General features: G+C 46.6%; 1 protein-coding gene across 1 annotated transcript; it reads left to right on the plus strand.

The window, feature by feature from the left end:
- The first annotated feature begins 2764 nt into the window (after positions 1–2764).
- DONSON (DNA replication fork stabilization factor DONSON) lies at positions 2765–24361 on the plus strand. The gene is made up of 10 exons (XM_074983441.1): positions 2765–3034; positions 5699–5779; positions 7311–7514; positions 7788–7966; positions 20353–20531; positions 20635–20755; positions 20870–20965; positions 22441–22639; positions 23418–23624; positions 23975–24361. Exons 1-10 carry the CDS (start codon positions 2765–2767, stop codon positions 24110–24112), a joined length of 1674 nt encoding a protein of 557 aa, XP_074839542.1. The 3' UTR covers positions 24113–24361.
- The last annotated feature ends 1602 nt before the right edge of the window (positions 24362–25963 follow it).

The following is a 25963-nucleotide window of genomic DNA, read 5'->3' on the forward strand; positions in this document are numbered from 1 at the left end:
AAGACTAACAAAATGATTTATATGGTGATCTGATGAAGTGGGTCTGTCCCACGAAAGCTCATCACTGAATAAATCATTTTGTTAGTCTCTAAAGTGGTACATTTCTGCTGCTTTGGTTGGTTGTATAAGCAAAGACCAGTATGAAAGTGCCCTCCCTTTTTCAGACACAGGTAACAGGAGTGTTAGCAAAATAAAAGGAGTAATTATTCTACTGTACTTACTCTGTGCTTTTTATTAGGAGGAGGTTGGTAAGCAAGACATGTAATTCTTCTGCTGTACTCTGTGCTCACTAGGTCCTAACTGGAATATTGTGTCCATTACTGGGTGACACATTTCAGGAAAGATGTGGACAAATTGGGAAAAAGTCCTGAGAAGAGCAACAAGAGTTAATTAGGTCATGTTTTCTAGACCCGTTATGTGACAAGATTGAAAGAATTGGGTTTGTTTAGGCTTGAAAAGAGAAAACTGAGAGGGATCATAACATTTGTCAAGTATCTAAAAAAGCTGTTACAAGGAAGAGGGAGGAAAAAAAAATATTCCCATCAACCTCTGATGGTCAGACGAGCAACAATAGACTTAAATTGCAGCAAGAGAAGTTTAGGTTGGATATGAAGAGAAACTTCCCAGTTTTCAGAGTAATTAATCACAAATAAATTACCTAGGGAAGTTGTGAAATCATCATTGGAGATTTTTAAGAGCAGGTTCAACAAACACCTGGCAGGGATGGCCTAAGTCAGGGTTCAGCAACCCTTGGGATGTATGCTGAGAGTGCATGCAAGCTGATTTTCATCAGCTTAGGTGGCAGGAGCTCAGCTCACCTCTCCTCTCCCATGCAGCTGTGAACTTGCTCAAAGCCTTGCCACCTGTGGATTAATAAAAGACCATCTAATGCTACCAACCACCACCTAAACAGTGAAGCTCTGCATCTTTATTTATTAATGAAGCTGTTGTAAGTAGGACTATTAGTGACTTTTAAAAGTATCACCAGCACTTCATCTGTACAGAGGGGTCAAACTTTGGCATTCCGCCTCTGAAAGGTTGCTGAGCCCTGTGCTAGATCATCTTTTCTCTCTACCTTTGATAACAGTTCTTTTCTTTGATGCTTGATTCCTGAAGAGTACCTTCCTTCTTTCTAAAGCTTTACTGGGTTCACATTCCACCCATCTTCTCAGAAGCATTTGGAATTTTCCAGATTGCCTTGATCAGATAACAGCTCACAGAATCACAGGCACTTTCTCATGCTCCTCTACTAACATCATATATGCCATCATGTGCTAACAATGCCCAGATGCTTTGTATATTGGACGGACTTCTAACTCCCTTAGACAAAGGGTTAATGGGCACAAAACAGACATCACAACACTCCAGATCCACAAACCAGTTAGTCAGCATTTTAATGGAATGGGGCATTCTGTTAATGACTTAAGGGTATGCGTGTCACTGAAAAAAAATTTTTGCACCGCTATTCAAACAGCCCAGCTGGCTTTTCTATTCAAATTCAGCACATTAACACACGGTTTGAACCGGGATGGGAATTTTCACTATAGGGGCTTGTCTGCATACTTGGCTTAATCTAATTCTTGACCCCCACCCCTCCACTCTCTGATTTGCTCACCTTGATAGCTGTTGCTGTGAATGCCATGCTACCCATTTCATTTGCTCAGCAGAGAAACCTAGCAGTCTCCTGGCCATTGCTTCAAACCAGCCTCTGCCCTTCTATAAGGGTATGTGCAGGCTTCCAGTTTTGACATCACTCCTCCAGCACCCCCTGCAGGTCAGAGTCTAAAGTGATTCCAATTCGAAACTATCAAAACAAAAAGCAGTCAAGTAGCACTTTAAATACTAGCAAAATAGTTTATTAGGTGAGCTTTCGTGGGACAGACCCACTTCTTCAGACCATAGCCAGACCAGAACAGACCAGACTCAATATTTAAGGCACAGAGAACCAAAAACAGTAAGCAAGGAGGACAAATCAGAAAAAGATAATCAAGGGGAGCAAATCAGAGAGTGGAGGGGTAGAGGTGAAGAATTAGATTAAGCCAAGTGTTCAGACGAGCCCCTATAGTGACTCAGAAAGTTCCCGTCCCGGTTTAAACCATGTGTTAATGTGCCGAATTTGAATATAAAAGCCAGCTCGGCTGTTTCCCTTTGAAGAACGGTGCCAAAGCTCACCTAACAAACTATTTTGCTAGTCTTTAAAGTACTACTTGACTGCTTTTTGTTTTGATAGTGTATAGACTAGCACGGCTCCCTCTCTGTTACAATTCGAAACTGCACGTCTTGTCCCCTGAAAATAATTCTGTTTATATTGCACCCCTTTGTGAATACCATTTGCAGTGGAAGCAAAGAGTTCCCGCACCCTGAGCGGGACCTGAGTGATGTGAAATACAGGAGGTGTGGTAATAAGGGGACTGCGGGTAGAGTTTTAGTAGGCGCGCATAAAGCCCAGACGGGCGAGTACTGTACAACTGTGCATAAGGGGTGCGTACGCTTCTGGTGGGCTGCGCGTGCAGCTGGCAGGGAGGCGGAGCGGGGCGGGGCAGATTCGCTGGAGGACAGGGGACAAGGTGCCCCCGCCCCTGCCAGCTGCGTGCACGACACGGCAGAAGCTCCCGCCAATCGTGCCCCCGCCTGGTGACACTGCCGGCGGTGCAAGGCCGCGGGCGGAGGGGAGCGTCCCGGCAGCAGCCGCCGCGCAGGCCCGGCCAGGGGCGGGGCTCGCCGCTTTGCGCGCCAGAATTGCAAGCGGGAGCCCGGCTCAGCCATGTGCGCTGCGGTGCCCGGCTACTCGCCCGGCTTCAAGAGGCCGCCCGAGACGCTGCGGCTGAAACGGAGAAGGGCCCGGAGGAGCGAGGCCGCCTCGCCGCTCTGTCCCCGGGCGGACACGGCCCTCGCCCCGCGCCCTTTCCCCAGGCCCGGGCGCCGCAACCCCTTCTCCAGCCTGGACAACGCGCCCCGGCCCGCGGGCCCCCCAGAGTTCCAGGAGCAGCGACCCCCGCCGGGCAGCCAGGGCCCCCGACCCGCCCTCTGGCAGGTACGGAGTCGCCCGCGCTCAAGGGCCCCCGCCCGCCGGGGCTTGGCTGGGCGGGCTGGGCCGGGTTGGCGGGTCGCGCTAGCGGAGCTGGGGAGCGCTGGTGGGGCGTGGCTGGGGCTCAGGAGACGGGGCTCTGGGCCGGCTCTGCCACCACGGGCTGATAGGGGACCGCTGGTCGCTGCCCCCTGCTGGGCCCGAGTTCCCCTCGCTGGGGTGGGGGAGGCTGACAAAGCACTTGGCCGGGTCTGCACTGTTGCTGTTGAACCTCTCTAATCTGGCGGGCCCTGGTCCAGCAACATCCTTAATCCGGCATGAAAAATCGCCTGGGTGACTGCATGTCGGGGGTGTGGCCAAGTTTCCTAGGGTCCCATAAAGTTTGTTTAAAGCTTCTAGTCCTGGCAAGGGCTGGTTTGCTTTGTTAGAATGCAGGCTAACAGGACTACCTCCCTGTTGTTGTTTCCTGCTGTTATTTAGTTGTAATTTACCCCTACCTGCCTTCTAAAAGCCCAGGAACCAGTGGAAGTGTTGGTAATGTGTCAGACAGTATTAATTTCCCACAATGGGGCAAATTCTCTCATTTGGCACCAGTTAAACTATGAGAGGTTTAATCTGTAGATGACTCTGGGGGCTGGGTTAGCTGACTCCTAGTGTACCCCCCACTGTCTCCCTCCCCCAGGCTGCCAGGTCTGTAAAGTTGTCTTGTGGATGCTTGGGCTGGAGCGCAGGTTCATGAAACCTGCTTTGGGGAGGGTATCGCAGAACCTGAGCTCTAGTCTAAGTCCGATACACCAATCCTGCCTGCTTGAATTAGCTAACACATGGCTTTGCCGCTGGTATTTTATGGGGGTGTAGCTGCACCATTGGAGCTCTGCTGACTTAAAGAGCTAGGAATTATCGATAGCTTTAGAGTTGACTGAAATATCTTTATTGCTTGTAAAAATGTCTTAAGCTTTTCAGTGTAGTTGGAACGAGTTTAGAATCAGTAGAGGTGATTTCAGAGGAAAAGCTAACTTAGAACAAGGTGCTGGTACTACTGATCTAAATCTAGTTCAAACGAGATAACTGGAGGGGAAACAATTGCATCAATGTCCAGTAAATTCTTCAAAATGCATAGAATGAATCTCTTTAAACTTTGGATACATCCATTTGAAACTGAGGAACAGGTTCAGACAGCTGCTACAGAACAACGGATGGCCAAATGGACCTAGATGGTAGTCTGAAACTCTGCGTGCTCATGATTGCTTTGTGCTTCAAGCTGACAACTCTGCATTGCCACCGTTTTCATATATCTATAGATATAATTGTTTCAGTAGTACTGAAATGTGAGTGGGCAGGTACAACTTCCTCTAGAAAATACCAAACCAAAATGTATGCAGGCATTCTGATCAGTATTATGAATGCATATATTATGCCCATTATGGTTTTAATTTTTATAGGATCCTAAATTAATAACTGACTTGTGTAATCAGAGTTTGAATATGTAACTAAAACTAAATGTAAGATAATATATATTAACAAAACAGTTTTTAAAATAGAAAATGTCTTAAACCAAGACTGAGTTTCTTCCTGGAGCAGTAAATACTCTGATTTGGTCTAGGAAAGGCTGCCCCAGTAAATAGCATGCCATGCCCTCCCATGTTGGAATTTTCTTTTGGCTTCTCATTGGAGTGGGGTGGAAAACTGAGTTGAATGGTAGTTGGGACCTAAAAAGCACCTTGTCTTGGCCCTGTTCTTCCCCTCCCCCTTCAAAAAGAAGGGGGGAGGTAGAAAACTCCTGGACAAAAAGTTCTCAACAACTTTAAATCCACAGTGAGAGAGCACAACATATCCCTGCACCAAATGAAATCCCAGAAAGGGAGAGAACTGTTTCTGTTGGAGTTAACGCTCTGTCCTGGTGTCATGTTAGATTAGAGTTTGCCAAGCCAATTCTCCACTCCTGCCTTGCCACCCTGATAGGCTCTATTACAAGTAATGGTGGGGAAGGTGTCTAGTGGAGTAACTTATTTTGTAAACTATTTAGAAGGCCTTTTTAAAGTTTTTAGTCAATGTAGAAATAAAGCCACTTTAAATACAATTTAAGAAAAGCTTTTTCTTAGAAACAGGTTCCACTGGCTTATCTGTTGAGGGTGGGTGGATGAGGGGTTGTACAAAAGTATTGTACTTCCCTGTATAAAACAATTCAAGGAACAACAGGAAAATTTGCAGGTTGCTCTCATTTAGTATGTTCCATACTATACTAATACAGAGAGAGAGAGTGAGATGTGTGTTCAGTAGTTCAGTTTTTATGATTCTCAACCTACTTAGCTGAAGATCACGACTCAGAACCCAAACTTTCCAATGCATTTGGAATACAATTTAAGATCATCACTAAATTTACAGTTGTACATCTGCAAAATGTCTTTAAATTGTTGCCATGAGGGTGAAGTATGTTCTATTTGTGACAGTCAGTTTTAAATCTCTAGAAATTGTACTTATAGATGAGTCTTAAAATGAAGTTGTTTGTAACTCAACTTGTGTTGAGGTAGGTAGGTAGCCGAGTTAGTCTGTATCTTCAAAAACAAGAAGTCCTGCGGCACCTTATAGACTAACAAATATTTTGGAGTATAAGCTTTTGTGGGCAAGGGTCTGTACTTTAGAGTAAACTGATATCTCTCTTCCTTTCAGTTTTTAGATCCTGCTCAAGAAAATAAATCTGCTTGGAAAGAAGAGTGCCCTGAAAGAGCAGGTGTTACCACATTATCCAATGTAGGAATCCATAAGTATTACTTTGTGTGGTGTTTAGAATTTCATCACACACAAAAAGCTTAAATTTGCCTTTTTTTGTAGCTTGGTGTTTAGTGTCACCTAGATATTACTAAAATGTTACAATTGTAGCATGTTTTCTTAGAATGGCTTGAAGTTCAGTGTTAAACTGACATCAACTTATAATCACATTTTAGTATGAAATCTTTAATACAGTAAACCCCTGATATATGCAATTTTGACTCGTGCTTAACTTGCTTTAACAGTCAAAATCTAGATTTCAGCCACCTTTTATCAGGAGTTAGGAGAGTACTTTCTCTAAGGGGACAGTTATCCCTTCCTGCCTAAAATAGTGGTTCTCAAAGTTTGGCAGCCCAAGAATCCCCATTTTGATTTAAAATTGTTTCACTGACTCCCAAGCCAGCTTCTAATATCCATCAGGTGGTGCTGAACCCCTGCTCAGCCCAAGGCCACAACCCTCTGTAACCCTCTCCCCTCCAGATCCCAGTCTGCCCCCATCCCTCCTCTTCCCCACCTTTTTCCACCCCCTCTCCGAGGGTGCCCCATCCCTGCTCCTGCTCCCTCCCAACAGCACCTTCTACACTCCTCTGAATAGCTGTTCTATACTGTGTAGGGTGCACTAGAAGGGGAGACGAGGAGTTAATGAGTGGACTTGGAGACCCCAGTGTGAGAACCCCTGACTTAAAGGAATCATTGCACCTCCTGTGAAGCATTTTTGTACTTTCCAGTCACCAATAATGGTGACTGGCTTAGATGGACTACTGGTTTGATCTCGCACAGAATTCATATCTTAAGTTTGATTTTCATGATTTTTTTTTAAAAAACAAACACACACATTGTCAAGTATCTTAAAGTGTTAGTAAAAAAAACTTTGTTTTTATTTGGATGAAAAACTTCTCCAGTTTATAATCCAAACGCTGCTGTATAGAGTGAGTCTGTAAGAGCTGGAAAGAGACTGTGACTGAAGTTAACCTATTTTAATTGGTGTAAATTGAAATACAAAGAACATTTTTTCTCAAATGATAAATGTTTACGGTTTAAGGAATTTTTAAACCGTGAGGAACAACTTAACTTTCACATGTGTGTTCCTCTGCAGTGACTGAATACTGTTTACTGTGATAGCAACCACTGTGTAAGGTATGCTTCTGTTCAGTGCAATAAAAGTAAAGGGTTTTGTTTTTGCAAGGTCTTCCATGCTTTCTTTGCTTCAGCTACTGTACTTCAGAGCTCAGATAGTAGAAAAATTCCTAGATTCCTGTTGGTGATCCATCGATTCCTGTATCTTTCCTTGCCAGTATCAGGTGCATTAAATGAAAGTGCAAGGGACCCCATAGTGGCCAGTTACAAAACATCTTTTTCCCAGAGAAAGAAAATTCCCCAACCCTTGTCAGTGGTTGACTTATACCTTGAACCATAAGTGTCTGTGTTCTTCCTGATAATATGGGCTGATACAGTTCTTAGATGAAAATTATTTTTCTTGTGTTTTGACTTGACATTATTTCTATCTTGTAAGGACCTTCACTTACCTGTTTCCGTACCTGATGTTTCCTCCTCACCAAGCACAGAATTTCCTGCAGACTGGAGTATTAAAACTCGAGTTCTGTTCACTTCTTCCCAACCTTTTACTTGGGCAGAGCATTTAAAGGCACAAGAAGAGGCTCAGGGATTTGCCCAGCACTGTAGAGCAACATCAGTCAATTTCCCACAAAGCATACAGGTAATAATCATTCTTTATTGAGCAATTGGTGTAACAACTGTAAGGCTGTGAAATTAAGGCTTAGACTTGCAGCTGGGTGTACACTACAAACAGACTGGTACAGTTCATTAGGTTCTTGTCTACACTTGGCTGAATTGGGACTGTTGACTAATATAGACATGGTCTTATGGTTCTATTTAAAATAAATGTTTGAAGTGCTGGAAAGGCAGACTGCCCAGCTCTCTGAGAATTAAGATATTAACTGTCTTACGAGACACTGTCTTTGGAATCTAGGAACCAAAGCTGTCCACAGAACTCCGCTGTGCATTCCAGCAAAGTCTTATTTATTGGCTTCACCCTTCACTGCCGTGGCTACAACTATTCCCTCGTATTGGAGCAGATAGGAAAATAGCTGGAAAGACTAGTCTTTGGTCACGTGATGAAGCCCTGCAACAAGTTCTAATGAACGAGTGGTAAGTTGAACTCAAGCGTGTTTGGATTTGATAAATCCAAATACTTGGATTATTTTAATTATGTATTTGTTGTTGTTTCTGCAGAAAACATTTTTTCACCAAGAATATTTATTTTTATGAGAATCTTTGTGTGTTCCCCTCTGTGGAGTGTGTGGCATCCCTTCTGTTGAGCTACAGAACTGCCTCAAAGCAGTGCCCATTGAGGGCGCACAGGAAGCCTAACACAACAGTGACATCACTCTTGCCCTAAATAAGGGATGGGGCATGCAGCCCTCAGTGCCTCCATTTCTTTGCCATCACTGCAGAACACAAACAGATCTTGCTTATGCCCTCAGATTAAGGGAAGATCTAGCCTCTCTTACAAGAAAATAAGATGATCCCCCCCCCCCCCCACAGTAAGGTTGGGGGTCCATAGAGCAGGGTCACTCTTAGACTCCCTGGTGCCAAGGGCAGAAAGCTGAAGCCCCACCAAATGGAGCTGGATTCTGGGGCCTTGTCATCTGATGCTGAAGCTGAACTTAACTTTATGTGGATCCCTAGACAGCTGTTCTCTTCCTACCTTCTAACACGAGCTCTAGCTTTTATGTGCAGAAAACCAGTTGTTGAAATGGTACGCTCTGGGGTTTTTATAGCATGTTGTGGGGTCCTCAGAAGGAAGAAGGTTGAGACCCTCTGGTTGCATAAGCCTAACTTGTCGTTATCTCAAGAGCCCTTGGTCCCTTTTAAGAATCCTGTCAGGACCAGTGCTCCATAAGAGTTCTGAGAGTTGGAACATCTATCTCCAAGTCATGTTTGGTGTTGTCTGTGTTTCAACAAAGATTGACTTGAAGATCCACTTTTCAGTTTCTTGCACCTACATACCGAGAGAGACATAGAAAGAGACATTTGTGTCCACATTCATTTAGCTTTTCAGTGTCTGCGGCCTGATGCACTGGCTCTGTTGGAGATACCTAGATCAGCCTCCATGCTGAGGATCTCTGATGCAGAATGCAAGACTCACGTTGACAGCCCAGCCTCTCTGCTGCCTTCTATCGTGGGCCAACATGGACTCTAGCAAATTGGGGCTGTCTCTGAAAGCGTCGGTAGTCTTGGCAATGACCTAAGAACTAGCCATGTAACAGCCTGCTCCTCAGGCAGCACAGTTAGAGCTGGAGTCAGTGTCAGAGGTATCATCTGCTGCAGACACCTGTCCTTGCAGGTGCTTGTCAGGGAAAGAGAATAGAAGAGGAAGCTCCTCTCACAAGAGGGACATTGCTCTTCATACCCTTCAACCCACAAGGGCCTTGGAGATGATCTGCACTAGCCTTACGTATTCTCCACAACTCTCTGGAACTAGGCATCTTTGGCACCCATTAACTTGGGCTCGTCTCTAGTTCGGGTATCTCTTCTTCAATCTGTGTGTGCCGCAGGATTCCTTTGTCAAGTCCCTAGCCCAACCCCATTGGGTGCTTTTCTACTGCATGATCAGTTCTTGTACAGAAATTTCCAGGCCTTCATTTAGGGTTACCTTAAGGTAACTTTGACCCTCTTAGAGATGAGCACTGAGGATCAGCCACTTTAACCTTAGAACCACACTCCTCAGCCATCAGCTCAGATCCAGCCTGTGCATATGGATCTCCTGCTAGGTGTTGTTTTGTCTCATGACCATACATGCAAAACTCCAAAGCAAGCGTCTGCTAGAGGTTTGTATGGTATTCTTATCACCCTCAGGAGTGCTTTAGTCTCACTTGGCACTGATTCAGCCTAGGGATGTTAGTATTGAACTGGTAAGCCTCACCCTAAATGGATGAGGCTCCACAGTTAACCAGTGCAAGATGGAGGAGCCCTGCCATTGGCAGTCGTTGCTCCAGCCCCACATGGCCCGCCAGGAATGGGTGGCGCTAGAGCAGCCTCTCTTGCAGCAGGCCCGGGCATGCCAGGGGCAGAGGCGTTCCAGCCTGGCCTCCCCCTCCACCCATTTACTTGGTTAAATGCTTAAACTTAATATATGACTGGTTAACTAATTCAAATGGGGTTTTAGATCCTTAATTCAGCCTTTTGAAATGGTACAAGATCTCTCAGATCTACAGCAGCGTCTGTCTGTATGAGGAATGGGATGCAATTCCTTCAGAGGAGCAGTTCCCAACCTTTTCCAGATGGGGACCCATTTGGACAATTCAGGAAGACTTGGTGACCCAAGGTGATTCACAAACGGGGTGTGGGGAGTGGTGTGGAGGCAGTGCCATAACTACCTAATTTTGCACCCGAGGCAAGAATATAAAATTGTCTCCATGTTTATGTATTCATAGTAGTTATTTCATAGAAAAGGGGAAATAAATTAACAAAATAACACTACATTTACTCTAGTTACACAGAGTTGTGGTAGAAAGACACACACTCATCCCCAAACTGCTCCCCCCAGCTTAAACACCACAATCACAGGTGGTGGGGGGGGTCACATTGAGGGGTTAGGAGTCACTCAAGGCCTGCGGGGGGGCTTAGGGAGTCACACTCAAGGGCTAGGAGAGTCACAGTCAGGCTGGAAGGGGGCTAGAGGGGGCTGGGGAACCATAGTCGGGCTAGGAGTCACTCTCAGGCTGGAGGGTGTGAGGGGAGACACAGGGACCCTTGCGGCTGGAAGCTGGCTGGGGTGTGGAGCCCTAGCTGCCAGCACCAGCTCTGGGAGCCCCAGCTGGTACAGGAGCAGCCCCCATCCCTGTGGCTAGAAGCCAGCTGGGGCAGAGCCATGGCTGGCAGTGCCATCTGGGAGGACCCCACTTCCTGCAGAGGCTAGAAGCCAGGGAGCTGATCAGCTCTGCCCTCCCTCCCAACCTTGGACCCAGGCCCCTGCCTTACCTGAGCAGGGTGCTGCTCCTCAGGTATGCAGTTCCCTGTCCTGCAGCTGAGATGGCTCTCAATTTAATTGCTTGGCTTAACTGCGTGACAGCTGTTAATCCAATTAAGAAGTTGAGAACCACTTCAGGAGTGTGACTGGCTTCTCAAGAGTCACGTGTGGAGCTGCCCAGCCCTGCCAGTGTCCCTTTCGAAATGTAATCGCAACCCATGTGTGGGTGCCGACCCCTAGGTTGGGAAGCCCCTGCTTCAGAGCAGTCGCCGGATCATAGCACACTAGAACTGGGGGGGACCTCAAGAGGTCATCAGGTCCTGTCCCCGTGGCAGGACCAACTACCATCTAGATCACGGGTGTGAAAAGTGAGGGTTGCCCCCACGTGGGGGGGGGGGGGGGGAGTGTGACGTTATCGGGGCACAGCAGAGTCCCGCTCCCTACAGCTGCCAAGTCATTAACAGGACAACACCTGCCCCTGCTGCCTCCTCCCGGCTGGCACTGGACCCTGCTCCTGCCCTGTGCGCAGACAAAGCCTGGCAGTTCTAGACTGTCTTCTGTGCCTTAAGCTTCAGCCCTAACGGGCCCTCTGACAGCAGTACCCAGTCTCTGAGTTGCCCTTAACAGAGCAGTGATCTTCTCACACCCTATGATCTTGTTTCCTCAAGGGCATGTTGACCACTTTTAGGGAGCCCCACCCATTGTGGGAGCTCAGTCTTGTCTAACAAAGCTAATGGGGACCTCCTGTTGAGCCACTGGTGCAAAGGTGGCCGACTATTTTTTTTTTTTTTTGTTGGGGCCAGGGACACTCCAAGAATTAAGTGGTCGAGGGCTGCACTTTTCCAGGCTATTAATAGAGGAGGTGTGGGGTCTGGGATGGAGGTTGGGTGTAGAAAGGAGCTTGGGGTAGGAGACTGGGATGAAGGAGGGAGTATAGAATCTGGGTGAAGGACGGGATGGTGATCTGGGGAAGGGGACAGGAGGGCAGGAGAAGATTCTGAAGGAGGGACGTAGAAGGGGTTGCAGAGTCTGGGGTGGGGCTGTGCCCTGTTGAAGGAGTGCAGGGGGGGCAGGGATTTGGGTTGTGATGAGGGGAGTAGAGGATTGGGGTGCAGGAGTGGGGGTGCAGAGAACTTGGATTACATCCAGTATGGCTGCAGGGGGGTTGCAGAGAGTTTGTGGGGTAGATGTGCAGGAGGGGGGAACAGTGGGTTGAGGGGGAGGCAGGCACTGGGCCACTAAAGACACAGGCTGTGTCTGGGAGGTGCAGCACGTTCCTCAGCCAGGGTCCCTGCCTGTCCTGGTGCTGCAGGCTGCACAGAGCAGCCATCTGTTCTCAGCCATGTGCTGCTACTCAATGCTGCAAGCCTGGGGGATGGTATTTAGCACACTGCCTGTCCTGCAAACAGGCAGCTCCCATGGGCTGGAAACCAGCCTGTGGAAGCTGGGAGATTGTGCTGAGGGCAGAGGCAGCTTGTGAAGCATTTCCCTCCTTCCCTGCAGGCTTGCAGCATTCAGAGATGCACATCTCAGTGGGAGACAGGGCAGGCAGGAAACCTGCACCAGGCTCTGGCAGCTTGGCAGACCAGCTCTGGTTTCTTGGCAAGCCAGATTTTGCCCACTCCCTGCTCTGGTGTAAGGCTCTTGACCATCTGTTGGTCAAATTAGCCTTTCTGACAGCAGATACAATTGACAGGAGGGTTAGTGAGATTAGTGCTTTGAACACCAAACCTTTACACTGTGGTCTGCAAAGGCAAGGGTGCCATTAGGCCCATCGCAGCTTCATGTCTAAGGTTGTCCTAGGTTCCCATCTATTTATGTTTTTCCTTCCCTGTGGTGTTCATAACCGACTCCATTCCTACCCAGGGGAACTCATCTCGTACCCTTTATGTAAAGAGGGTGCTCTTTTCTCATCTGGACAAGACCCTGGTCTTTAGTAAATCTAACAGGTTTTTATAGTGTAATGGAGAGATGTTGAAGAGAGACCCTTACCAAACAAACTCTCACTGGTTAGAGATGTATAGATAATGTTATATCATGGTTGTTATAATGTTATGTCATAGTGCCTCCTGGTTTAAAGACCTACTCCATGAGAGCAACCACAGCATCAGTAGCAAGCATTAGGAAAGTTTCCCACAGTGAAGATATGCATGGGAGTGACTTGCAGTTTGATGTATTTTCTCCTTGGATGTAGCATTGTACTCTGATGCCTCGTTTGCAAGAGCATTGCTACAGTCTTTTTTTTAGTTAAACACTCCTCTTCTGTTGTCCTGATGTGGCATTGCTTGCTAATCTTCCACAGAGGGAATGCATAGAGACTTTCGAAGAACAAAGTTCACTTACCAATAACTATTCTGTCTTTTAAGTTTCTTTGGTATTTGCTCTAACACCCCTCCGCATTCCTCTTTACCTTGCAATTCTAAGTAACACCCTTCCTTCCTGAGAAACTGAGGCAGATGGGGATTGCGTTCCCTTGAGTAGACTAGGGAGATGACAATCCTTGTGAGATTTCTCATTGTCCCTCTCTGTGAACCTAACTACCAACTTCCTTTGATATTTTATTGGTCAACCTCCGTTAGTGAGAGAGACAAGCTTTCCATCTTATAAAGAGCTCTACCGCAGTTCTGAGAAACTTACTGTCACAGCTGGATCAAAGGTGGAAAGATAACACACGTTTCAGGGTGCCATTCAAGGTGAAGAGGTTAGTTTCACCAACAGAAGTTGATCTAATAAAAGATACTTGACCCACTTTGTATCACTAATAGCCTAGGGTTTACATGGATACGCCACTATGTATAGTTCTGCCAAGGCAGTTTCACAAGTAGACACCAGGGACACCATATTCTACAAGTTTAAATACAGAGGCAACTCTTGAATGATGGCTACCATAGTAGAATCCATATTTTCCAAGCTAGTGAGGATTGAGGTGGTCTTAAAAGTGAACATCTCAAAATGACAATAGGTACAATGCATAAATCTGTAGCACGGTGCATCATTTCTTGGCCTTAAAACCACTGAAGAGCAAGTTACAATGCACTGAAATGTGATGGGATATTGACTTGTTCTTCATGGACACCACTTTCATTAGTGCGTTTTTTGTACCCTCTGTCCTCTCTTTACTCTCAACTGGCAAAAGCTGTGTTTCATAAAACTGATCATTTGTAAAGTTGATGATTTTTGTAAAATTTGAAGGCCTACTGTAGTAAAGAGAAGTTACTCACCTGTAGTAACGATGGTTCTTCGAGATGTGTTCCCATGGGTGCTCCACAATAGGTGTCGGGCTCGCCCGGCGCCGCAGATTGGAATTCTTCTAGCAGTTTCTATTGGATCGCGCATGCGCCGACGCGCGCCCCCCCCCCCCCGTGCGCACCCGGCCATGTGCACAATCCGGTCCCTGCCAATTCCTTGACCAACCGCCTCGGATGCTCCTGAAAAACACCAGACAGAGATCCGAAGCGGGGAGGATGGGCGGGTGGTGGAGCACCCACGGGGACACATCTCAAAGAACCATCGTTACTACAGGTGAGTAACTTCTCTTTCTTCTTCGAGTGGTCCCCGTGGGTGCTCCACAATAGGTGACTACCCAGCAGTAACCCAAGTAAGGAGGTGGGTAATCGATTCATGTGCAGCTTGCCCCCGAGAGGACTGCTGTCGACAGACAGGTATCCTCCTCGAATACCCGATGTAGGGCATAGTGCTTGGCAAAGGTGTTGTAGGATGACTAGGTCACCGCTCTACAGATGTCTTTTAACGCGATGCCCTTGAAGAAGGCTGTTAACGCCGCCACCGCCCTGGTGGAGTGAGCCCTAGGCGGGGCCAGCAAAGGGGTCTTTCGAAGCTTGTAGCACGTGTTTATACAGGACACAATGTGCTTTGAAATTCTCTGTGAAGAGAGGCCTTCTCCTTTTGACCTGGGAGCGAGAGACACTAGGAGCCTGTCCGTTTTCCGGAAGGACTTAGTTCTGTCTATGTAAAAGGCCAATGCCCTTCTCACGTCTAGGAGATGTAGGCCCGCCTCCTTGCTGGAGCTGTGAGGCTTCGGGTAAAACGAGGGTAAAACTATTGGTTCATTAAGATGGAACTCCGAGGAAACTTTTGGAACGAAGGCTGGGTGTAACCATAAGGTTACCACCTCCTTTGAGAATACTGTGCAGGGCAGCGTTGCCGTCACTGCTGCGAGCTCGCTCACCCTGCGGGCTGACGTAATCGCAAGGAGGAAGGTTGTTTTCATCGTAAGGAGTTGGAGGGGTACCGTGGCTAATGGTTCGAAGGGTGGCCCCGATAGCATGCTGAGCACCAAGTCCAAATTCCACGATGGCGGAAGCGGTTTTCGAAGGAGGGTAAAGGTTTACCAGCCCCTTTGAGAACCTTGTGATGATAGGGTGGGCGAATACAGTGGGCCCTTCCTCTGTATGCCGAAAAGCTGATATAGCAGCGAGGTGGACCTTTAGAGAGGATAGAGAAAGCCCATCTCGTTTGAGGTTCAATAGGTATTCTAGTATTACAGTTATAGGAACGTCAGGGGGAGCTAACTGCTTGGCGGAACACCAGGCTGTAAATCGAGTCCATTTCTGTTCATAAGTCCTCCTGGTGGAGGTCCTTCGGCTAAACTCCAGGACGTGTTGTACTCCCTCCATACACGTGCTCTCTAAGGCGCTGAGCCATGGATTAACCATGCTTGTAGGCGCAGACCCTGAGGGTGCGGGTGCACTATGGACCCCTGAGCCTGTGTGAGTAAGTCTGGCGCCACCGGTAGGGGAAGTGGTGGGCGATCCGACATGCGCAGAAGCAAGGGAAACCATTGCTGCCGGTCCCAAGTTGGGACTAGGAGTATCATGCGAGCTCTCTCCCTTCTGGCTTTCTGCAGAACCTTGTGGATAAGCGTTGTGGGGGGGGAAATGTATAGAGTAGAGGGCCCTTCCATGAAATCATGAATGTGTCCCCCAGGGACCCCCGCCCTATTCCTGCTCTGGAGCAGTACTGGGGACACTTCTTGTTGTACTGGGTGGCAAACAAATCGACTTGGGGAAACCCCCATGTTCGAAATATGCGCCGTAGCAGGTCGGAGCAGATCTGCCATTCGTGCGTGAGTGCAAAGCGCCTGCTCAGCTGATCTGCCTTCACGTTGTGAGCGCCCGGCAAGTACGAGGCTTTCAACGTTATGTTGTTGGCAATGCACCAGTTCCACAATCGGACTGCTTCTGCACATAACGCACGGGATCGTGCTCCTCCTTGTCGATTGATGTAGAACATAGTGGAGGTATTGTCGGTATTGAGCCCGACTACTTTGCCATGCAGGTAATCTCGAAAGTGTCTGCATGTGTTGAACACTGCTCTGAGCTCCAGTATGTTTATGTGCAGTGTCTGTTCTGCAGGGGACCGTAGCCCTTGCATCACCTTGCTGCCAATGTGCGCTCCCCATCCTATGTGGGAGGCGTCGGTAGTAAGAAAGATAGAAATTTGTGGTTGGTGAAAAGGCACCCCCACTAGCAGATTCTTGGGATTTTCCCACCACCCTAGGGATCTGCACACCTCCGTCGTGGGTGACACTACCCTGTGGACAGTGTGGGATGCCAGTTTGTAAACACTCGCCAGCCAATACTGCAGGCTTCACATGTGTAACCTGGCATTCTGTACCACAAACGTCGCTGCTGCCATGTGCCCCAACAGCTGCCAGCACGTTAGGACCGGCACCGTGGGGCTGTACGTCATGACTTGCACCAGGGAGTTGATGGCACGGAAGTGGGTGTCGGGCAGGTATACTCTTGCTGTGATAGAGTTTGTGTGTGCCCCTATGAACTCTATATCTTGTGTGGGTTTGGTCTTTGACTTTGCGAGGTTGATAACTAGGCCTAGCGAAGTAAACGTGTTCGCGGTGACGCGTATCGTGCGTAAGACCTCTGCCTTTGAGGCCCCTTTCAGCAGACAGTCATCCAGATATGGGAAAATAAACACCCCCTGTCTCTGCAGGTAGGCTGATACCACTGCCAGGGTTTTGGTAAAGACTCTGGGTGCTGAGGATAGGCTGAACGGAAGAACCTTGTACTGGAACTGTTCCCCGCCGACCGTGAAGCGGGGGAAGCGTCTGTGTGCCGGGTGGATTGTTATATGAAAGTCAGCATCTTGTAAGTCGAGTGCTGCAAACCAGTCTCCATCGTCCAGTGCCATAAGTATGGACGCAACTGTGATCATCTGAAAGCATTGCTTGCGCAAGTAACGGTTGAGGCCCCGTAGATCCAAGATCGGCCTCCTGTTTTCTTCTCTGTTAGGAAGTAGCGTGAATAAAAACCTTTCCCTTGGAATTGTTCTGGCACTCTTTCCACCGCCCCTATGAACATGAGGTGATCTACCTCCTGCTTGAGCCTTGCCTCGTGGGCGGTGTCCCTGAGATGAGGCCTGGCGGGAGGCTTCATTGGTGGAAGTGACTGGAAAGGGATCGTGTAACCTGTGGCTATAATTTCTAGCACCCATTTGTCTGTGGTGATCTTTTGCTATTGGGAGTGGAACGGTTTGAGGCGATGATGGAACATGAGATGAGTGGCATTGAGCGATGGTGTTGATAGTGCAGCCCCTGACATACCCGTCAAACTTGCTGTCTCTGGGCCTGCCCCAAGGATGTACGGCTTTGTTGAGAACGTCGCCTGGGAGTCCTGTATTGCTGCTGCTGTTGATGGCGCCCTTGGTTGTAGCCTTGCTGATATTGAGCACGCTGTGGTTGGTAAGTGTAGCGTCTTTGCTGAGGATAAAATTTCTTCTTCTTGTATGGGGGAGTATAAATACCCAAGGTCCTAAGTGTGGCCCTCGAGTCTTTGCTGGAGTGGAGGACCGAGTTGAATGAGTCCGCAAACAGCTTTTGCTTATCAAAGGGAAGATCCACGATCTTCGCCTGCAGGTCCCTGGGGATACCAGACGTCTGGAGCCAGGATTCCCTACGCATTACCACTGCTGCAGCTGTTGAACGTGCCTCTGTGTCCACCGCATCCAGGGCAATCCGGACTCCCGTCCGCGATGCCGCATAGCCCTCTTGGACTATCGCCTTTAACACCGGCTTCTTGTCCTCCGGGAGTGAATCCATGAGGGGAGTGAGTCTAGAGTAATTGTCAAAGTTGTGGTTTGGTAGATGTGCCGCGTAATTTGCCATTCTCAATGATGGGGTAGAGGAGGAATATACCTTCCTGCCAAACAGCTCTAGCTTCTTAGCATCTTTATCCGACTCCCCCAACTTGTACTGAGACGTCTTCGGCTCTGCTGGGACAATTCGACCACCAAAGAATTTGGTTGTGGGTGACTAAAGAGGAACTCCATGCTCTTGGCTGGGACGAAGTACTTCTTATCCGCTCTCTTGTTTGTAGGCGGAATAGAGGCCGGGGTCTGCCATATGTTAGTGGCTGACTCCATAATGGCTTCGTCCAGCGGGATAGCGATTTTAGATGAAGCCAGGGGTCTCAAATTTTTCACGAGTTCATGATGCTTCTCCTGCACCTCTGCTATTTGAATGTCCTGTGTGAAAGCTACTCTTTTGAACAGCTCCTGGAATTGTTTAAGGTCATCCGGGGGGGTAACATCCCCGGGGGCCATGGCCTCATCTGGGGAGGATGAGGAGGAACCACTGGGGTACACCTCCCTCAAATCCTCTGGCTCCCGAGTTCGGTGATATACTTGCTCCCTGGAGGACTGTGAAGGGAAGTCTCGGGATTCTGGACCTAATTCCCCCTGAAACAACTGTGTTCCTGTCCCAGAGCGAGAGTGTACACGGGAGTATTGACGAGTAGCAGGGGAGGACCTGCCCTTGGATTTAGACCTGCGGTGTCTGTGTTCAGCATGATGAGGACGACCATAGCAGCATGGGCAAGGGCCCGGTGATGGAGACCTGGACCACAATCGGGGAGTGTACCCATGATGTCTGGGAGAGTGGGACCTCTGCGACGACATAGATAGTACTCAAGGGGATCCATGCCCAGAAATGGTGAAGGTGGGCGCCGCCCCTTCCTGTGCTGGGGATCTCGGCCCCGTTGTCGGTGCTGCGCTCGGCACGGTCAGCAGCGGTGCCGCACAGGTAACTTCCTCCGGCGCCGATATGCTCCGTGCCAGGTGCCCCTGTGCCGTCAGGGCCGGTGCCACATGCGTCGGCGCCACCTATTCCAGCGCTTGCCTCGCTGGCGCTCGCGGCGCCTTCCGTGCCGCCTGTTGTGTAATCAGAGGCTCAGCCTCTGCCACGTGTGCTGCTGCTTTCATGAGCTCACAGCTGGGGGCTTTGCGTTCCGCTCGTCCTGCCCGCTGGGCCCACCGTCAAGGATCGAGCCGGGGGGGAGTTTCCTCCTCTTCTGCACCGAGGGGGTCAAAGAGGCTGCCTTCCTTTTATGCAACCCAGAGGGCCCTTCTGCGTGAGGCTTCTCTGGCGGCTCCGGCTGGAGAGCCTTATCAAACAAGATCATTTTGAGCCTCATCTCTCTGTCTTTCGTGGCCCTGGCTGTAAGCTTAGCACAGTGGGAACACTTCTGGGTAACATGCGACTCTCCCAGGCAGCGAATGCATTCACTATGCCTATTGGAGGCCGGCATAGCCTCGCGGCATGACTTACACTTCTTAAACCCCGAGAAGGCCATCGCGGTGAGTCTTTACTGTTAATAGGGTACTTAGCCACTAATCAGTGCTTTCTAACCCAAATTAACATTCACCGGCCTGCGGGGCAGCGGACGGCTTATCTAGCCGCCTTGTCCGCCCCTCTCTCCTTTGTTCCTCTTCTTTCTGCTAATATTCTCTTTCTTTCTCTGCTTTTTTTTTTTTATAGTTGTTTTTACGTGTAGTTTGTTTGGTTTTTGTCACTATCTTATCTGTCTCTGGCTTTAGCCGGAGCAGATTCCGTCTGCAGCCGATGGCGGTTGAGAAGGAGCTGGCGGGGACCGGATCGCGCACATGGCCAGGGGTTCGCAAGGGAGTGGCGCGCATCGGCGCATGCGCGATCCGATAGAAACTGCTAGAAGAATTCCGATCTGCAGTGCCGGGCGAGCCCGACACCTATTGTGGAGCACCCACGGGGACCACTTGAAGAAGAACAAACCTTTCTTATGGCTATTTAAAACAGCCATGCAAATCTCTTAAAATCCTTCTACTATATTAAAGGAAGCTGACTACTCTCAGTAGCCAGTCTTCAGACTCAGCCGCTAACTTCCTGTATAAATGCTTCTCCAAGCCCAGCTGTTGATCTGATAGAATTTTTGCATAGAAACAGAAGTTGCTTTTAATGCTTTATGGGAATTAATACACTAAGGAGTTCGTGTCTCAAAAGAGTTCAGCACCCACAATCAGGACCAAACTTTAATAAAGAGTCTGCCTAGTGGAGTATGCATTCTCCTGAAAAATGGGCCGTAAATGTTCAAAGAGTTCACCTTTCAAACCTGATCATATTGAGTGCATGTTATCCACAATACCCTAAAACTGAGACTTACAGAGTTATTTTATTTAAACATATTTAAGAGTCAGGTGGTCGTTTTAAACGATGGCAATAGCTTACAAAATGGTTGTCTAAAATGTTATAATTTCTCTTTCCTCTAACTTGCAGGTCTGTCAGTTTTACCTCTCTTTATAATCTTCTCAAAGCCAAGTTGTGCCCCTATTTCTATGTCTGTACCTACCAATTCACTGTGCTGTTCCGTGCAGCAGGCCTTGCAGGAAGTGGTGTTATCACAGCTGTTATTTCTCCCACAACCCGAGGTTTAAGGGAAGCCATGAGAAATGAAGGTAAGATGTAGTTCCTTCCAATAAAATGTGAGTGAAGTACAAAACTTGCTTTCTAACCTAGTTCTATAAACCAACCGTTCATTTGCTTGCGTTCCCTACTCAGGCATAGAGTTTTCTTTACCCTTGGTAGAAGAAACTAGGAGCAAGATGCAGAAGAACTATGAAACAAGCTCGGACACAGAAATTAACAGCCTTGAAACAGGCAGAAACGTTGAAGAGGGAGAGTATGTCACAAAACTGTCTGTAATTTAAATTCAGTTGCCACCGACTAGACTATGCAAGAGATATTTAATTTGGAGTGTTTTTAACAATGTAAATGTGTTTTTCCACCCCCTCAGGGAACAAGGAATGAGCGATGATGAAAGTTTCTCTTGGCTTGAGGAGATGGGAGTCCAAGACAAGATTAAAAAGCCAGATGGAATTTCTATCAAACTGTATCCTTTAAGTACCAGAATATACTGTATTGGAAACAGATATTGGGCAGTCACTATCTCTGTGGTAAAGACCTGTAATTTTTAAATTTGTATTTTATCAATGACTGCAGTAATGGTCAGTCTGTAGAATGTTCAGTTGTGTGTGGTTTTTTTTGGTTTTTTTTGTTTTTTTTTCCTTGTAGTAAATGTTCATAAAGGCTGCATCTGTACTTAGTACTGCAGCTTTCCCATTTCTAAAGCAGAAGATACTGTTATAGGATTTTTTTTGTGTCGCATATTAACATAGATTCTATCGCATTGTAAAACATAACAGCTGCATCTACCTGAGCTGTAGTGCCAACAGTTAGATAAAAATGAGCGGTCTCAAAAATGCAAATGGACATTCATCTGCATATTTGTGAGATCACCAGAAAACAAGCTGTGTAGATAGGGTTCTGCCAGCAAAAACCCCCTTTGTTGGCGGCCCCTTATTCCTGATTTTTTTCTTCCTGCCCCAGGCATAAGGGGTTTTTTCCCAACAGGGTGATCCTGCTGAATATGCAAATTAGCCATGCAGATGAGTGCTCATTTGCATTTTCAAGTGCCCTCCTTTGCATCATGCTGCTGGCAGCATGGCTCAGTGTAGATGTAGCCAATGAGTGAACATACATCTGTTAACTGACCTACTTTCTGATGAGGCTTAGAGTAATAAATACACTCTTACCAGCGTATGAAAAGAATGTTTTTTCTTTTTATGGAAAAACTGTTTTCTGTCACTAGCTTATGTGGTTATAAATTTTATCTAAGTCTAGGAGTTTAGTTCCGTGTAGCGTAACAGAAATGTACCACTGTGATGAAATGATGTAAAAATCATGTTAATCCAAGGTTTTGTGTGTGTCAACTGGTATTCCTACATATCCATATCCAAAAATTATTGTGGTATATCTCTCTCTATTTGACTGGTGTTGGGGGTTTTTTCTTTGTTTTTGTTTGACTATTTTTTAATCTTGGTAGAAACATATAAACTTCATTTGCCGTACATAGCACGCTAAGTCAAATTTACTATGTTCAACTTCCTTTTCAGTAATCTGTATATGGCCAATCTGCAGATACCAAAGACACTTCACCTCTACAGATCCATAAGCTGTGTGTCGCCCTTCAGAATGTTTCAGTAGGAACACTTTTATTAGATAAGATGATAGTTTGGTGAAAGATAATTGTCTACACAAACTTAGAATGTACTAGTACGACCTAAAACTGGGAACAGTACTTTATTTCATACTGGAGTTTTTCTAATACCAAAATAAATTGAAGAAAACTCATGATTTTAAAATAAAGATTAGGCCTCAACTATTTTTGAGTTAACTTTCCAGAGCAAATGTAAACTAGCAGAGACCTCCTTTTTCAGGAATATTTATTTGACTTTAACTTTTGGTCCCAGTGCATTTGATGTCTTTAAAATTCTTATGTGTTTCCTTTAACCCATATCAACGTAGCCGTAAAGAAAAAAACGAAGTGCAAATGGATCACAAGCCAGAATCTGTTGCAGTAGTGAAAGGAACAAACACATTCATGTTGCTGAACTTCTTGATAAACTGTAAGAGTTTAGTGGCTGTGGCAGGTCCCCAAGCAGGGCTTCCACCAACACTACTGTCCCCAGTTGCCTTTCGAGGTGCAACAATGCAAACACTCAAGGTAAGAAGCAGAGGAAAGCATGACTTCATACATATGGTCTCAGATTGTATTAACAGCAAACTTTTTGATGTTGCCTTCAAGAAGGAAAAAAGCTTTGTTTCTTTACATATCTTTGTATGGTTACTGTTACACCAGAGATACTAATAGTACTATTTGTGCTGTTTTTATAATTTGATGTTGAAACAGCAGTTAATTACCTCTTTATTGGGTTTTTCAGCTGATAGCGGATTTTAATGATTTGGAGGTTTAAATGTACATAGTCTCACCTTGAAGACAGTGTTAAAACTGCTCCCCCCTCCCTTCTTTTCCAAGTTGTTAAGGTTGTTCTTCTCATGTATCCTCTTAGTACTTATATTGTCTTGAGAATGTGAGCAGCTCTGTTGAGCTATGCTGGCTGGTGGATTGCTCACTTTTTAGGTACATTTTGAATCCGTGCCTTATCAATCATACTTGCACAGAGGCAGATGAGCCTGAAGAATAGCCCTGTTAATTATGGTGCCATGGCCAAATTCCTTTATGGGATGTTTGTTCTGTCAGCCTACATTCCTCATGTAGCGTCTGCATGTTCTACCTACCACGTTGTGTAGTGTTCTTGTGCGTTAAGGTTAAATCTATAATAAAAATTCCACCATAGCTCATGCCTCATAGGGATATTGAATAAATTAATATTGCTAAAACAATTTGAGAACCTTAAAGCTGCTTTTGAAATAAAGTAGATGAAGACTTGGCATTAATCTTGATGTGTCAGACACTAAATATGTAACTTAATTGCCTCTAGGCTCGAAGCATCAATTTGAAAACACCTGTTCACACCTGCTATAATGATATATTTAGCTTGGAGATCACAGGTCCTGTCATGCCACATTGTTTACATACTTTGACCATGCTGCTCAAATCTGCACAGAGGGGAGCTTTTTCTGCTGTATTATATACCCATGAACCAACAGCAGTGTTTAACACTAATGCAGGCCCAAGCTTCAGTAAGGTAAGCAGATAATGTCTTCCATGTTGGGTTTAATATGTTTTTATCACTAGAATTAAGAGACTAGTGAATGTGGGAAAACTGCTCTTCAGCGGGGGGATAATGACTCGATCCCAGTTGTGGCCATTTTAATTGGTTTACAGGTTATCAGTGGTCTTGAGGAGGCTGGGATCCTGGTCATCCAACAGTGGAAAAGCATGTTCATTAACCGGTGACTGGAAACTTGTCCCTATCATTTGCTGTTCCACCAGTAGACTGCAGCTTTTCAGTGTCTACTGCTCATTGGCACAAAAATGGGTATAAAATTATTAGTAGTTTGAAACAAATCTTATTGTGAAATTGAATTTCCACAGGAAACAATGTGCAAGGACCTTACTAAATGTGGACTGCATCTTCAAACCTTGGATCAATTGACTCAACTTTCAACTCTAGGAAAGTCTTCCATAAGACTCCTTGAAATGAGAGACTATGCTTACACTTGGAAATCCTAAGTGTGCTATTAGTTCCTGAAGTAAGACTAGTAGTATTTGGTCAACTCTCGACAGATGCTATTGTGCTGATGCAGCAGGAGGGGAGATACATCTACTTACTTGGGTAAGAACTTCCGTTGCACACATCACCTGTAATGCAACTTCCAGTGGAAAAACAATCTCAGTAGCCCAGCAAGAAGGTGGTCACTCTCAAAACCTGCAACCATCTGCATTTGTCTTTAATGTGTTTTAATAAAAATTTTATAAACAAGGTGATCTTGTGTTTTCTCCTGCATAGAATTAAGATTGAGGGCCTCTTCAGAGTTAATGTACTTTTACTGTTTTTAAGGTACAGAACTGTAAAGGAACCATTTCTAGTTTCTACAGAAGGTGGAATCGATCCTGTGATATTGGACACTGGAGGTCAGTGTTTATTACTTGTTTCATTACAAACAAGACCATGAAGGGAGTAAACAGTGGTCACCCTCTCGATCAGGTGTGGGTAAGGTATGGCTGATAGGTCAGATCTGGCCCCCAAATCCTTAATTTGGTCCTTGTCTGGCCCCTACAGCTGTAGAGCAGGGAGAGATGTGGGTTCTTCCCCTACTGCTGGCAAAATCTCTCAGCTTCTGTTAGTCATGGGCTGCCACTGCCCCCTAGCAAAATCTTTCAGCGCCTATGGGCTGGAAACTGGCCAATGGGAGTGAAGACATCTGGCAAGGGGCTGGGACAGTGCAATGACCTGATACTGCTAGCAGCCAGGGATGCCTTCCACAGAGTGCTGGTGGTTAGGTGTGCCTCCCTGATGCAGCCTACTTCTGGCACTACTACCCAATTCCCTTCCAGACCCTGCACCAGCTCCTGTATCCTTCCACCAGACCAGAATCATCTGCTTCACTCATCCCCTCCCTGGACCCTGCATCCCAATATCCTACTCAGGTCACAACCCCCTCCATCCAAATTCCCTCTCTGGTAACACACCTCTCTCCTGCACTCAAGCCCCTATCTTGCACACCCCAGACTCTTCACTTCCTCCATAGAAAATGCAGCCCTTGAACAACAACAGCTTCGAGTGCTCCTCCACCCACCAAAAAGTTGTTATCCATTCCTGCTCATTATACCATAATAGCTGAAGGCATATATAGAGAGTTGTAAATCTTCAGCTTTCATTAAAATGAGACACTAAGTGATAACTTTCTTGCACCATTAAAGGGAAAAAAAGATGTCTCCTTTCCAAAGTTTATTCTTAGCTGTAATGAGGATCACTCCAGTTCAGAGAAAGCACAGCTGTCATGTAAAACGAGACGTCAATACTATTGATAAAATCAGCTGGCTAAACCTACATTCAGTAATTCTGATACTGGATAGTGTGGTGGTTTTTTGTGTTTTTTTTTTTTTTTTTTTTTGTTTTAACATGCTATTTATCAGGTTGGACCTCTCTGGTCCAGCATCCTCAGCACCTGATCAATCCTGAACAAGGAAGTTTGCAGGACATGGGGAGGTCAGCTCGACAAGGTGTGGTGCAGATTGACTGTGCAAGCCTCCCCACTTCCCACATTGGCCCCATGAGCTCCCAGCCACTGTTTAGCCTTTGCTGCTGTGGTTCTGTGGTCTAGCATGGTCCTTCCAGACCAAAGCATCCCAGTCCAGAAAGGTTCAACCTATAACAGATGCTAAGTGTCAATATTTCATTATGTAGTTCAGCTTTGGCAGACATTCACTTGACAGGTAATCAGTCTCTTTTTAAGGATGCATTTTGAAACTATTCTACAATGGAAAAAATTCATTGATGGCCAGACTGAAGCTGACAAGTCAAAGTGACTCACAGCACAATCTAAAAACACTGATTTAATTCATGGTCAGTCAGGATGC

The sequence above is a fragment of the Carettochelys insculpta genome, chromosome 1, assembly GCF_033958435.1.
Source record: "Carettochelys insculpta isolate YL-2023 chromosome 1, ASM3395843v1, whole genome shotgun sequence".
NCBI lineage: Eukaryota > Metazoa > Chordata > Testudines > Carettochelyidae > Carettochelys > Carettochelys insculpta.

Bases quoted from the DNA above. Each gene is read 5' to 3' on its own strand.
- DONSON (XM_074983441.1), top strand. From the start codon at position 2,765: ATGTGCGCTGCGGTGCCCGGCTACTCGCCCGGCTTCAAGAGGCCGCCC. The intron at 7,515-7,787 runs GTAATAATCATT...TTTGGAATCTAG, and splicing joins ATTTCCCACAAAGCATACAG to GAACCAAAGCTGTCCACAGA. The intron at 22,640-23,417 runs GTAAGAAGCAGA...AATTGCCTCTAG, and splicing joins CAACAATGCAAACACTCAAG to GCTCGAAGCATCAATTTGAA.